Source organism: Rhodnius prolixus, unplaced genomic scaffold, assembly GCF_049639745.1.
Source record: "Rhodnius prolixus isolate KJV_2025 unplaced genomic scaffold, Rpr scaffold_11, whole genome shotgun sequence".
In the NCBI taxonomy this organism is placed as follows: domain Eukaryota; kingdom Metazoa; phylum Arthropoda; class Insecta; order Hemiptera; family Reduviidae; genus Rhodnius; species Rhodnius prolixus.
The window spans coordinates 8196263-8210356 of record NW_027411625.1 but is presented as its reverse complement, the minus strand read 5'-3'; the positions used below and the strand labels follow the sequence as shown (position 1 = coordinate 8210356).

General features: G+C 37.6%; 1 protein-coding gene across 15 annotated transcripts in view; it reads left to right on the top strand.

Annotated features, from left to right (window-relative positions):
* The window catches only part of LOC141459173 (uncharacterized), a 28928-nt gene that overhangs the window by 6820 nt on the left and 8014 nt on the right, over positions 1 to 14094 (top strand). For 8 of the 15 annotated variants that reach the window (XM_074137917.1, XM_074137920.1, XM_074137924.1 and 5 more), the window contains 7 exons: positions 260 to 475; positions 1196 to 1410; positions 1925 to 2003; positions 2334 to 2999; positions 4796 to 4921; positions 6270 to 6419; positions 8687 to 9142. In XM_074137917.1, the coding sequence (XP_073994018.1) occupies positions 260 to 475; positions 1196 to 1410; positions 1925 to 2003; positions 2334 to 2999; positions 4796 to 4921; positions 6270 to 6419; positions 8687 to 9142 (1908 nt within the window). The remainder of the gene's footprint in view (positions 1 to 259; positions 476 to 1195; positions 1411 to 1924; positions 2004 to 2333; positions 3000 to 4795; positions 4922 to 6269; positions 6420 to 8686; positions 9143 to 14094) is intronic. The other 7 variants (XM_074137927.1, XM_074137929.1, XM_074137926.1 and 4 more) reach the window with 4 other exon arrangements.

Below are 14094 nucleotides of genomic sequence, written 5' to 3'. Positions count from 1 at the left end.
GTGCTGCGATTGCTGGCCTACTGATTATAACCCGTATGCTAATATCTATAGTCGGCCTGCAGTCTTACTTATTGTGTCCCACCCAACCTTCATAGCTTCCTGTCGGCTTCCCTGCAATTTTTCAGCTTCCTTACTTGTTTGAGTGATCCTTTAATTTTGGCTCAGCAGTAAATGTGTTTTTGTTCGTTTGCATGCACTTAACATCCACTCATAAAGAATTTCTTCCACAATGTGTATGTGATCCTTGCTTATATTGCAGGCAGAAGCGTCATCTTTTATGGGTGCCAGTGCTCAAGAAGGTGGCTGGGCTGGCGAAGAGAGAAGAATAGAAAGAATCTCAAATCCGGATATGATTCCACTGATGTATCCAATTCCGCAGATGCAGCCATCTCATCTCACGCAAACAGAATCTGTTGCGCAGATCTCTCAGGCGCATCTCAATCATTCTGCTGGTCTACCACCCACACCTTGGCAGGTTAATCCAAGATGTTATTTGTAACAGTTTAGGGAACACACTCCGAGTAAATACAAATGAGTGTATGAGTTCTCTGTGTTTGGGACTATTTTGATCTATAGGCTTCCTTTAAAATTTGAGTATTCGCTTCACAGATTGCAGAATAAATTGCCAGTTGGGCTGTTCGTTCACCAATAATTAGCAAATCAGTTATTGATTTTTCAAGTTCACATTCGCGCCTTCACTTCTTGCGAATCTTGTCTTTTTATTCAGAAGTCTGTAAATCATACAGTCTGTTTTCCTGAATGAGAAAAAAAGGCTTCTATGTTAGATAAGGGATAATGCCTTATTCTACTGTTCAAAATAAAATGGAGCGTAATGTACTGATAATTCCTTACAAGTAATAATTCCGTATTAACAGACTTTCAAAATGAACTGCCAATTTCCTCTGCAGTTCCTCTCGATTTCTAAATATATAAATTTGTTTTATTTACGTATTTTGCGGTAGTCGTTAACTTAAAATAGCATTTGCTTCAATTTGTGTTGACCGAACTATCAGACTGTTCAAAATGTAATAGTATAGAACTCCAGCGCTGTTAGTAGCAGCAAGGGATCTTAAGGCAATGAGAAGCCAAAATAGCTTCTTTGCTCGTACAACTGTAGAATTTTAAGGCTCACATTCCGGTTTGCGTAGATATCCGTGCAATCAGTGGGTTTTAGAAATAAGTATGCTTGTTGCAGTGCTTGGACCTGCAAGGACAGCAGTGCTACGGAGGACCTCCAGCCAGTACGGACTACCGTGCCGAGGAAGCTCGGCCTAGTTTGCAACCTCAACGTCATTATAACATAAATTCATCGATAGAAACTGGTGAAATATTTGATGATATTAATGGTACCAGAGAATCTCGTCATAGAAGCAGCTCTAGTAGCCTCCAATCACATGCACTTTCAAATAGGTAACAATTTAAACGCTTAATCTCGCTTCTAACTTTAGATTATTACTCGGATATGAAACAATAATCTCGCCACAACTGCTTCCTTATTTTTTTTTCTATTTTTTTTTTTTATTATTATTATTTTTTAATGATTTAAGGCGCGTCAACATCTAAGGTCTTCCTTATTCTAATAATGACCTATTTCAATATCCAGAGGTTAGTTTTTAATTTAAGAAAGTCGTTCGCTCAGTGTATAGTTAATTACTGATACTTCAGGAAAGAAAGTGCTCGTCTCGAAGTAGAGAATGACAGAAATTCTCTGCACACTTATTATTGACTTCGAAAGTAAGTCTTCGAATATGCTAAATGTAAAGGTGAACCAAAAAGATGAATAAACATCTGAAAGCAGTCTGCATTTAAAGGAGAACATACTGTGACAGATAAAATTAAATTTCTCCCATGTGGAAATGATAGTGTAAGCGTTAGTGTTCTCAAAAAAATTGCTATGTAGGTGCTGATGACTAATTTCTTACAGATCTAACAACGTGTTTCCAAGTGATGAACGTCTCTGGGAATCCGCACTACATCCGCCACAAAATTTGAATTACCCCACGGTAAGTTATCATTTCAGTTTTTATATTGCTTATTTTTTAAACGAACACTACTCGGTTCACATATGTTGCTATAATTTATTTGAAACATTTCTCGGTGAAACTTTGATGAGTTAGTAGAACCAGTCTAGAGAGCCAGTCGAGGATGTCATGCAAGAATATCCAGCACTCACTCTTCAGAAAGACAGAATACAGTAAATAAACGTTCCATCCACGACACCTAATTGGTAGTTGGACGAAAGCTCACCTGAAAAAAATATGCTTTACTTTACTTTGTTGTAAACAAATGCCAAGTTTGTAGGTATTGATCCAGAGTGAAAATGCATGTTGCAGATGAGCAGTGAGGGCGTGGGCAGCCACGGGCTGCTGAACGTTGGTTACTACGATTCGCTGGTTGCGGACGCAGGCAGTTTGGTGGGGAGTTCTCTGCGGGCCGAGCCCACGCCGCCCCCTGCCCATCCTGACACCACGACTAGGGATCCGCAGGAGAGCGCCGAACAAGTTTCCACCTCACAGCACCTCAACTTAGCGCTTACACAACCTGCCACCACACCACAACTGTGCTTCCCTCAGAATAATAATGATTGCCAAAACGAAGGCAATAATCCGTTAAATGTCTGCCACGGTAATGAAGATACGGTTAATAAAATTGATGAGGAATTTGTTAAAAATGATATTATCGAGAGTACGTTGCAGGATACAATAATTAAAGAGGACTTACAATTAGATAACAACGAAAATACGAAAATTAAAAACAATAATAATATTATAATTGAGAATAATAATACAGTGGACAAAGTGGGAATAGTGAGTTCTCCTACGGACCTACGTGCGGATATCACTGGCACGGACTCAACACACCACAGATCTGAAGCTATAGCCAAACTTGCAGTGAATCAGGATAACAGGGCGCAGGCACTGCCCTACAGTGAACACGCACAGTCCTACCAAAGCATTGCTTCTCCTCAAATGATGCTGCCTTGTGACGGCTGTTGTCAGGTAAGTAGACCATCCTCCATTAACTTATGTTCACCTTTTCTTACCTGCTAGTGAATGATACGTTCGGCCACATTTTCTAAAGTGGCGCGAATGGTATGGTGCGGATTGAGCGTTAATAAAATATCAAAGGGAATTCCAAAGTTCTGATTTTTATAAGACCTTGATGTTTAACCTCAAGCTTTCACTTAAAATCCTCCTAGCGGTAGTGCGTCACTGCTATGTTGTTCCTACTAACTATTGCTGGGAGTAAGTTTTTGGACATTAAGATTATTCAATGTGCCTCAGATTTCCTCATGTGTATCTGTAAGTATTTTTCTATTGCGTTGGACATCCCCTTTAGCGCTTTCTTACTCGTACTATCCGTATTTTTTTTATGTCGGGCCTGACCCCTTGGTCTTTACGTTCCTTAGTGCTGATTAACATCATATCTAGTACTACAATAATATTGAAATTTGTTCCAATTCTTTATAGAATATTTTCAACTTTTAATGTCAAGGCTATCGCGCACGGTTAGAGCAATGTACCCATTATCTAAGTTTCAACCTTTTCATTTACGTTTCGTGAACACTCTTCCTAGGAAACGCTCTCATTTATACCACTCGGTTGCACCACTTTGTGCCTAATCAACTAATCTTTTTTTTTTTTATCATTTCATGGTTTATAAGTGATTCCTCGAATATCATATAGTTCCTATAAAAATATTCAAGCTGCGCCAAGTACTATCTGTCCAGGTCCTGCTTATGTTGGTCACAATAATCTCAACTGATTTTGCTATGAAGTGTCATTGTTTTTGAGTTTAGGATACAGGTGATCCCTAGCTTGGCAGAAGTCCCTTAAAAATTGCCAAGTAAGCCTTTCCTATCTGGAGCAAAATCCTAGAAGTAACCTAGAATCCGATTTCTAATTGAGTGTGTATGCGTGCATACGTGTACTTAGTGATTCTAAGCTTGTGCAAGTATAACTCTTATGAGACCCCAAGAATTACATATGAACCCCTGCGGTTCCATGGTACGGTGTTCCATGTTTATTCGAAACCAAAAAACGCTCAGAGTTCACTTCTCTTATTTTTGCGAGATTTTAGAATTTTATAGATATTAAGTTACCTAATGAAATTAATCGAATGAAGTACAATTTGATGTCCAAAAACTCCGCATGTACCAAAGGATTGTGACAAAGGTAATGATAATCATATCCCTTTGAGAGCAGTAATCGCTCAGCATTTTTGCGAGCATAATGCGGCTTTGGATAGTGTTCATCGCTTACCTTGCACAGACCTATAATAAAATAGTTTGGAATCGATCGAAGTGAGATTCAGGGCTTCAACATTGGCAGTCCGTATTATTGTACTAAATCTTTAATGCAATAAAATATTCTGTATGCGAGCGTGCACACAAACACAAGGGTTGCTTGTAAATCACCCTGTGCGGCTTCATGTTAGGCCAATAATGCGATCTTGCCACTGTCAAAAGGACAGTTGCCGTCTTCGAAGATAGTTTAATTGTTGTAAAATCATCAAGAGTCATATCTCTTGGTTAGTTGAATCAGGATTGAAGAATATTCGAGATTGGTACAGACTCGCTTATTAATCTCGGTAATCGCTGGTGATTTAGCGAATATATATTATTTCTTTTGACACACGTATATATATCATTTCTTCTTCGCATCACCATCTTCGGTTCCTTTCTCGTGCCTATCTGTTTCTCTATGAGGCGCACTACAGTCAGCTTGCTGCCCGCAACACTCGTCCATCTTGTTTCCTGAATGTGTGTGAGTACGATGGCGTCTGTCTGTTATAGGAAGAAGAGCTGGACGCTTCTGTGTACGACGTATGCTCTGAGTACCACTCGCCTGCTGAGTCTACTCCTCTGGAGCTGCCTAATTTGTTGCAGACACTTAAGAGTCCAGCCAGTGTGAACAGTCAGGTACGTCATTTTATTCAGCCGACGCTAGTGTCAGGCGCTTTTCCTTGTAATTTTGCTGAATTAATTACTACAAAATCGCTAACTGTAGTCTGTTCGTCTGTTTACTGATGGAACACTCATTTAGACGAGCTCTTGAGCAGTTGTTCCATAACAGTCTGACCTCAAAGGCACATCTAGGAATGATTACATTTCTGTCATTAACTAAAAAGGCACTTTTAACTTGTTATTGTGCAAGTTAAATAAAAATGTTATCGTCTGACCTATCACTTTGTCGTCGATGTAGCTGTTCAAATGTCCAAAGTGATATTTCCAAGGCCATAAAACACACATTCCGTGCCAACTCTTATCGATAATATGTTCGACTGAAAATCCATCATCTTTTCACAAATAGAAATTTCATTTCTAAGACTATAAAAAAAATAAACTCAGCACTTTCTCCAGTGGATCTTGTTGGTATTGCATAAATAAGGAAGAAAGTGTATTTGTCCAATATGCTGGGGATTGATTCAAATGTTAGGAATTATAAATTAGGGAAAAATCAATCAATCAAATACGTATAGTAATGTTACCAGACTTTGGTGACCATAAATGAATACAAACAATTTACTGGAAGTTTTAAAACATAGATCTCAAATAACAAGTTTATTTATTTATTTTTACATAAAATTTAGGTTTTATCGCTCTTATTTGTAATATTTTCTCGAAAAAAATTATTTCAGGGTGTCTTTAAAGAGTTGATATTTAAGCTCTCTAAATGATCTGGCTTTAACGTGCCATTTCAGTGCATTGTACGATTTAACTCTGATATTAACAATAATAAAATTAAGTGCCACACTTCTGATTTTAAGAAACCTATTAACTTATTTTTATTTTTTTTAAATCGCTCTTCACGGTTGAAACATGTAGTGCCATTGAACTTGGTTCATACGTCATACTGTAAGAGCAGTCTGGTGCAGCTGGCATGACATGCTTCCTTTAAAGAATGCGTTTATCGAAGTGAACAAAATTTAGCATAAGTTATAGATTTGAGTATTTGTTAGTAAAACTGTCCGTATCTTGTGTAATACTGTTGAGTAGGTAAGAACTTATGAATTCATAAGTGAGGTTAGCTAGAGTTATTTGTTCCCGAGATATCCACGAGAGAGCCCAATGCATTGATTAGTTAGCTAACCTCTTTTTTAAATATTTTTAATTATCCCCCCCTTTCATTTCTAGCTAGACCAATGTTATTTAAATTTCTTTACTATTCAAATGTGTTCGTTTGAGGAAGTAAATGCAATCGGTGAGCCCTTCTGTAAAATAACCACGCTACGATCGGACTTGTTAGAGATATTTCTTTGTTGTGCAGGACATATCGTCAGAGGTTGGTGAGGATGGTTCATTTGAGGAGAAGTTGCAGGAGAAAGTGAGTTTGAAAGCAAGTGAATATCCAATGAAAGAAGATGTCCATGATGATTTTAACTTGATTGAACAGTCTGAATCTGAAAACGTAGTTGAGGTAATTTATTTTTTATGCTTGTAACTTGTAAATTAACAAAAAGAGGATAGCGTGGTATTTAGAAGAAATAAGCAGGATGTTTGGGTGCTGCGAGAAGTTTATTTTCTAGAAATTTATGCAGCTGTGTGGAGGTGTGCTGGGTGACTGAGAGCAACGCGTATACTTGAGCCCACTCTAGTTCATGTAAACAACTGGTCGCTGAGGCAGCCAGCACGAACTATTCATGCGCTGCAGATCCATGGTTAAGATAACAGGTGCGACGATTAGATTGATGGATTCCTGCGCTTAGTTCCGAGCGTAACAATTGTTTGCGCTAAAATATCCGCAATAAAAGCATTATTATATTTTATTATTCATTTTTATTTGAAAACGTTAAATTTGTATTTTAAAAAAAGTCGTATTGAACGCTTTCACGACTTCTTCAATGCTATAATTTTTCTCTTTCTACAATACTGAAAGTTGTGAGTAACTATTTTTTTCCAATTTCATATCTTAGCGGCATTTTAATTCATATTGAAATCATTCAAGCAGTAGAACCATATTAACTTTTAGAAAAGTTCGAGTACCAGAAGGTGAGAGAAACCAAAAATAGATTAGTCGGCCTCTGAATGTAGGCAGGTGTGCCGCTTTAATATTGCCCACCATATCTTGCTTATTTCTTCAGCGCTTTACTATATAAGGAACTGGTGCTGCGAACTTAGAGCGTCAGCAGTTTTAGTGGCAGGCTGTTACAGACGGGTACCAGTGAACTTTCCAATAATTGCCTCTTCCGGACTGTTCCACGTGCATCTCAGTCTAGCTTTTCAACCGCTACACACTGATTTCGTATTATTGAGATCCGAATTACAATATTAGTCTTTTCTCTCAAACACACCCTTACTGTATGACAAACTGTTAAAGATGGACTTATGAATGTTCTAAGAAATCTTTTTTGGAGAATGTCTCACCTAACGTTGTTGTTTTCCTACTATGTTACTAACAAACCTAATTCAATTCCACGCAAAATGTTTCAATGCTGGGTTCACTGGAAATGTGAGTGTGAGTATGGCTCCTGAGGACGATATTTAGCAGTCTGTCTGTCCCCCCTATGATTTTTTTCAAGAGTCAAAACTGTTTTAGTGTGAAAATTACAGTTACCTCATTAACAATTGGCATCACTAGGTTTCTGGACTATGTTAGTCTCAATGTTTCAACAACGTCCCTCAAATTGTTTCTGTATTTTTTACGTGAAATGCAAGTCTTAAGATCTTCGGAGAACAACTTTTAGCAATTCCTGTCCTCCCTCTGTGTGTTTTGGTGTATGTGATTTTTTAGAAGCAAGCTTTCGTAGACAAAGCTGTGAAAATTCCAAAAATGCCTTTCTCGGAGCGCGCCACACGCAATGTTGGAATCCCAGGTTACTTTTCAATTGCTACCAGTTAACACCAATTCAATTGCACTGGATAATGTTTCTACATTATGTTTCACTCGAAATGCTAGTTTTGAGGACCCGTGAATTCAGTATTTAGCTGTCTTTCTCTTTCTCCCTTATTTCATCTATACGTTTTGTGTGTGTGTGTGTGAGAGAGAGAGAGAGATTTATATTATGTTTATTACTACCACTAACTTAAGTTTAGACGTTTTGACTAAAACAACCGAAATAAAGATTTAAAAAAAATATTTCTCGAAAAAGGCTCCAACGCAATTATTTGAGCCACGCATACCATAGAAGTTATTATATACTTGTAGACCCAAGAGTATTGTTTGAAAGAATTTATTTATGGCGTGCTCTGGTGATTTTTAAGTTAGTGGCATGTCAAAATGAAATGCTGTTATCTTAGAGCAATTCAGTCCTAAATAACAACTACTACTTCCTAGCGTTCATCACCTATATTTATATGTGTTGTGTATTTCTATATGCTTAGACAAAATATTTAGAGAGAATTTGAACCTGTGATTGTGTTAAGTAGAGTAAGATAAGGTGGTGTGGTCCGGACGGGCAGTGTTGTGGAGCCAGAATGGACTTGCCTTCTGTCTGTAACAGGTTGGAGAACTGCGAGCGTATAAATTGCCGTATCCTCTGCTTCAGCTCAGTACTGAACAGTGTTGAAGTAACATGATTTGGGCGTACGAAATTCTGTACTCACCAAAGACAAATAGAAAGGCAGCTATTGTCAAGCGGACTCTGTACTTTAAAGCAGAGTAGCAAAAAAATAATTGTTTAGGTTAAACTTAAAATTGAATGTAAGACAATGATATAGAGTAGTTGATACGGCTCTCATCCTCAGGGCATGAGCAGCACCTCGCCACACGACTCAAACCAAAGTACTACCGATTTTCCAAGCGATAAAGAAGGCATTGGAAATGATCAGCTGGAGGAGACACTTTGGTCGGCGACAAACCCTACTGGCGCTCCAGCTACAGCCACTTCGCCAAGAAAGAAGCACAAGCCGAAGCAAAGCATATATTGTTCATTACTGTGGCGTCGAATATTCGATGAGAGTCCAGTTAAGTTAGATCTGGGACGTGCTAAAGTGCAAGTGAAATTTGATCCAGCTATAAAGGAGTGGAGAATTGTGAAGCCCGAGGGCAAGCAACAGGACGGACCGCTTCACCAACACTATTCCGTACTCATTCATTTTAAATCCTACCTGCACTTTGTGTTCATTGCTTGGATCCGACTATATATACAAATAAATACCACCCCAAGGCAAATGATAGAGTTGTGTGAATCTGCTGGGGATGTAAGTGGATTCAAATTCACTTTCACCTGTAACAAGCTTCTCTACCTCCTTCTAAATGCATTTTGCCCATTTCATTTCTGTATTCAACTAAATCATGCAACATTTACAACGTTCTTTGGAATGCGAATAGAAGATCCATTTTTTCACTTGGTGCAGGGCGCAGACCAACAGCATCTTACCCTTCCTATCTCTCACCCGTACCATTTTACTGATCTCCACCCGAACCATTTTACTGAAGCACTTTCAAGTATTCTTGAAATTCCTTATTGTATAACTTAAAATGTTCAATATTCAACCATCGTGGCGCCTATATTTGCCTTCTTCTGTAGCATTATTGTCAATCACTAGTTTAGAACTGAATGTTTAATATGTTTTTAGGGAGAACCCTAACATTCAAATAATTGGTACGAGATAAAATTTACATAATTAAACATTAAATGAATACAACAAAATAATATAAAAACCTAGGACAAAAGCATAATGTTGAGCCATAATACAAAAAACAAAAATTATTGGGAAAGGTGATCTCTATTAAGTTCACACATTTAATTAGTCCTTATTCATTCGACTATAAGTATTGTTCAGCTCAGACTGTAAGCCTAATGATGTGTTTAAAATGATAGCGCGGCACAAAAGCACAATCAAACATCCGAGAACGTTACAACTTTATTACCATTTAAAATTATTTGAGATTTTGTCATAATGTATATTCTTATGTATCTAGCATATGCTCCTTAACTGTACTTTAGCAACAACACGATGTAATATATTTTCTAACGGTAGGTGTCAATTCTGCAGTGGCAGCCTATTACCTACAGCAGCCTCCAAAATTAGTATTTTGTTGATATTTTTTGTTATTAGCTCTACTGTCTGTTTTTTAATATATTGAGTTAGGAACTTTGACTACATATATCATACACCCATAATTATAGGATATATTTTAAACATAAAGTTGAGTGTTAATTTAGTTCTTGGAGAATATTCAGATCAGTGATCCTCCCCTTTCGCGTTCTTCTCGAAAAGACTGGTCTTTGTCCCCTTAACGGGAACTTATCAATCGCCATGCCAGGTTGTTAGCTATCTAGTTGCCTTTTAAACCAACATGACCTGACACTCGAAGAGTTGCCGCAATGCCCTGTCAGTCCTACCCGGTAGCACATAAGCTGAGTGCTTCTTCAGTGGCTCGAAGGCGTCTTTCTAAACCAGGATATATGATGAACTCCTGCTCGCCTTTATAGTAAGTCTAGCCAGAGATATTTTTTCAGGTCGACGCGCCCGAACCGAGAGAGTTTTATTCAGGAATCAACAGATTTTAGTGGATGATTGCAGTTGTATGAACTTAATTACATGGTCAGTTGGCCCGCTATTTTGTGTTCGTTATCCGTACGCCAAGAACGCTCCTCAATATGTGCAACTAACTTTTTACTAACATCTTTCAAAATCGTTTTCGTCTCATAATATTGGTCTTTAAACATTGTTTATTGAATAGTTAAGGTGTTTGGCTTTGTGAAAACTCAGCTGGAGTAACTGGGCGTGAGTGTAGCTTGAGCTAGCGGCTTACTTCATTAACCAACTGAGAAACTGAATCAGCGAGTTTGGTCTGGCTAGCATTCTTTTTAAAGTAGCCAGTTTGTTGCAATACAACATATACGTTTAAAAATTCGATTCCACATACTCTTTGAATTTTTTTTTATTTGGGTGCGCGTATGTAGATAGGTACGTAAGAATTTGACCAGCACAATCTATAATTAACATTGGTATTCTATTTATTACGGAGGGGTCTTATTTTAAGATTTTTGTGAAAATCAGTTGAAGTGAACTTTTATTTGCAACATTATTTCGGAAAGATTTAATTATGTATTTTAGATCTGGATGATTTATATAAGGAAGCCATTAATGTTTTAAAGCTTACATCCCTGGCAGAAGAGAGACATGCTGCCTGCCATTGGCACATTCAGCCGGCGATTGGGTCACAGTTTGCATTACAGTGGCTTTCAAAATGGTTTCGAGGATTTTCGCCCATCGTCCAACTAAAGTTGGTTTCTCCAAGGCAGTGACCGCATTTGACGCGATATCTGATCTGATCGAACGGTCAACCATACTCTTACTCTGTTAAGGATGATTAGACATACAGAGACCCACAGATCCGCTCACCCTAAATTCTTTATATTCTTTAAATAAAAAATTATTAGAATAACGTAAAAATAAAAAGGCGGTTAATTGCTTTATATTCAATAAAATTTTCATTCCCTAAAACAAAGTTTAATATCAGCCAGTTGGATTTGTTCATGTTAACAGATTTGTGAGGTATGGCATAGCATCGTGAAATTATGACAATTTAATAATGGAAAAATAAAAAACCTGAAGTAATGCCTATTTTTTTAGGCGGGCTGAATTGGGTGTCGTGGATGAAATCATATTTTATTTCTTTCATTCATCGTTAAATAAAATCCAAGGCCTAAATCGGAAGTCGAACCCAGTACCACAATATGTCATCTAACCACTCGGCTACCTATTTCCGCCTATTTATTTCAAGCAATATATGCTCATGTGTGGTGTACGTGAACATATCGGACCCCCCAATGATAACCCTTGAGTAATAGTTACTGAAACAAATAATTATTTAACAAAGATAAAAAATAGTTCAATATTAGAGAGAGAGTATTGATTATAGTGGTAGCGCCCAGAGTAACTATGGTGGGCAGGTTGGAGAACTGACTGGAGCTTTGGAAGAGCGTTCGTGCTAGCATGTTCGCGCGTTTATATGTAGAGACCCAAGAGAAGTATCAAAGAGTGAAGAAGAATTTTGTTGGATAAACTAGCGGCTTAAGTAATCACCCTTAATCTGTCACAACTAAGCTGAAACCTGGCCCAATCAAAAACTAGACAATTAAAATAATGGATGGGTGCAAATTGCCTATGCAATTACACCAATCAAACTAATAATATTCTTGAGTGGTGGTAAGAGTCGAAAACTCCTCTCCTGTGCCTGAGGGCCTCTGAAACCCACATACTGTACATACAGTTAAACTTAAACGTTAGAAATATATAAATTTTTAATCATAGACCCCTTTTCAATTTTGCTTTTTTTCTGTTAACGCCTTTCAGTTTTATCCAGTCCATTATTCTTTAATATAAATTAAACTGGTTCTGCGATATTTTCTGATGCGTTTGATTCATAAATCCTTAATTTATATTGAAGTTCGTAGTTGAATCATTTTCTGGAACCTGCTGTATTTACTTCGAATGTAATCTCATTAGAACATTTTGTTTTAACCCTTTCCACAATGTTTGGAGCTCAAATGCTACATCAACTTTCTATTTCGTACCCTTATTGTTTTTTGCTATTCAGCTCTGTATAGAAACTGTCACAGTAGTCCTTAGAGTTCTTTCGAAGGAATCTACTCAATGTTCTACGTTACTTCGCCTTTTTCTAATATCTAATTTGTGTTCACTTCTGATGAACGTTCATGGGACAAATATATCCTGTCCTTCCCCAACTATCCCATTTCATATAAAATAATAAAAGAAAATTGTTAAAATCTCTTAAGAGAGGACTTTTCTTTCATGCGATTGCACGATTAAATGGGAATACTTTTTCCTTATCGATAATAACAAGAATAAGTAGAAAGAAAGAAAACAAAATAAAAAGGAATAGATGTTCTGAGGGGCACTGTGAAGCCATCCGGCGGGTGTCAGAGGTTTACTGACTTACTCGGTGCTAACTGAAACACCTCTTGTCTCTTTGTTTCAACTTGAAAATAAATACAAGGAACAGATACGGAGGACATTTGGCATAGAATAATTGAATGTAATGGCGAAAACCCGTGGTATTTTTTATTTTTTAACTGTACTAATAATTATCCATATTAAGAGAGTAATGCTGTAATGAGCGAATCTCACAGTCATTGTATTTTAAGATGATTCGCGAAACGCTCTTATGTTAGTGTAAGACTAAAAATGTAGCCGCCAGACTCACAGATGTGCAGCAAAGTTCCCTTGTATTTACGTTTTCCGTAGAAAGAAAGTGCGGCGGTGTCAATATCAGTACTGTCTCCGAAAGCTCCATAAACTGTTCCTTTTGGTGAAACCCGGGAGGTTTAATTTATTAGTACAGTAGCAAAGATAATATTTTTTTTGTAGCTCGTACAGCCAGCTAGTTAATCGCACCGACTATCGGCGAGCCACTTCCACCTCACAAGGTGCTCTAATCCTGTGAGCACTTCAGCGTGAGCAATTGGAATCTACAGTTACTGACCTCTGTAGAAAGACCCTGCGCTGTGTAGAAAGATTGGAGGGGGCTCTTTCCTTCCAGTTTTTTAAATTTTTGAGTGAATCGCTGAGAATTGCGATCGAAGTAAACACTGGTTACATTTGAAGCTTTAGATTTAATGTTTGAGTGCAAAAGTTTGGGTGGAGTCATAATAACGTATAATTGCTTCACAACTGTTGTTATCATCTCAGTTGTGCTGAGGAGAAAGTTATTGTAAGTAAGCATTGCACTTTCTTTAACTACACAGGTTGAATTTATTGAAGGCTTCTGTCAGTCATTGTTGTCGTAGAACTCTGCCAACCATGTATTGTATCCTTTCATTGACGCTTTCCAATTTATTAGGATTTGTACTCTTTTTTCCGCATATTACTGAGTTAATTGTATGGCAACCAAATGAACGTTACACATTTTAAACTTATTTGTTTGGGTAACATTTGATAGCACAATCGTAGTTTGTAAACCTGAGGATAAAATAAAAAAGAATCTTGAGCTTTAGGTTCTGTAAAACTATTTCGTTTGAAAATGAAGTGTAGAAGTGCGCGGGGAATGGGAACACAGAGTGTAGAAACTCACTGATCTTTTAAGAATTGAAAGTGATTGGGCACAAGAAAGCATTAGTCACTTGGACGAAAGCCATGAAACCTATTTCAAGAGAAAGCCAACAAGTCGGCAAGTTGTG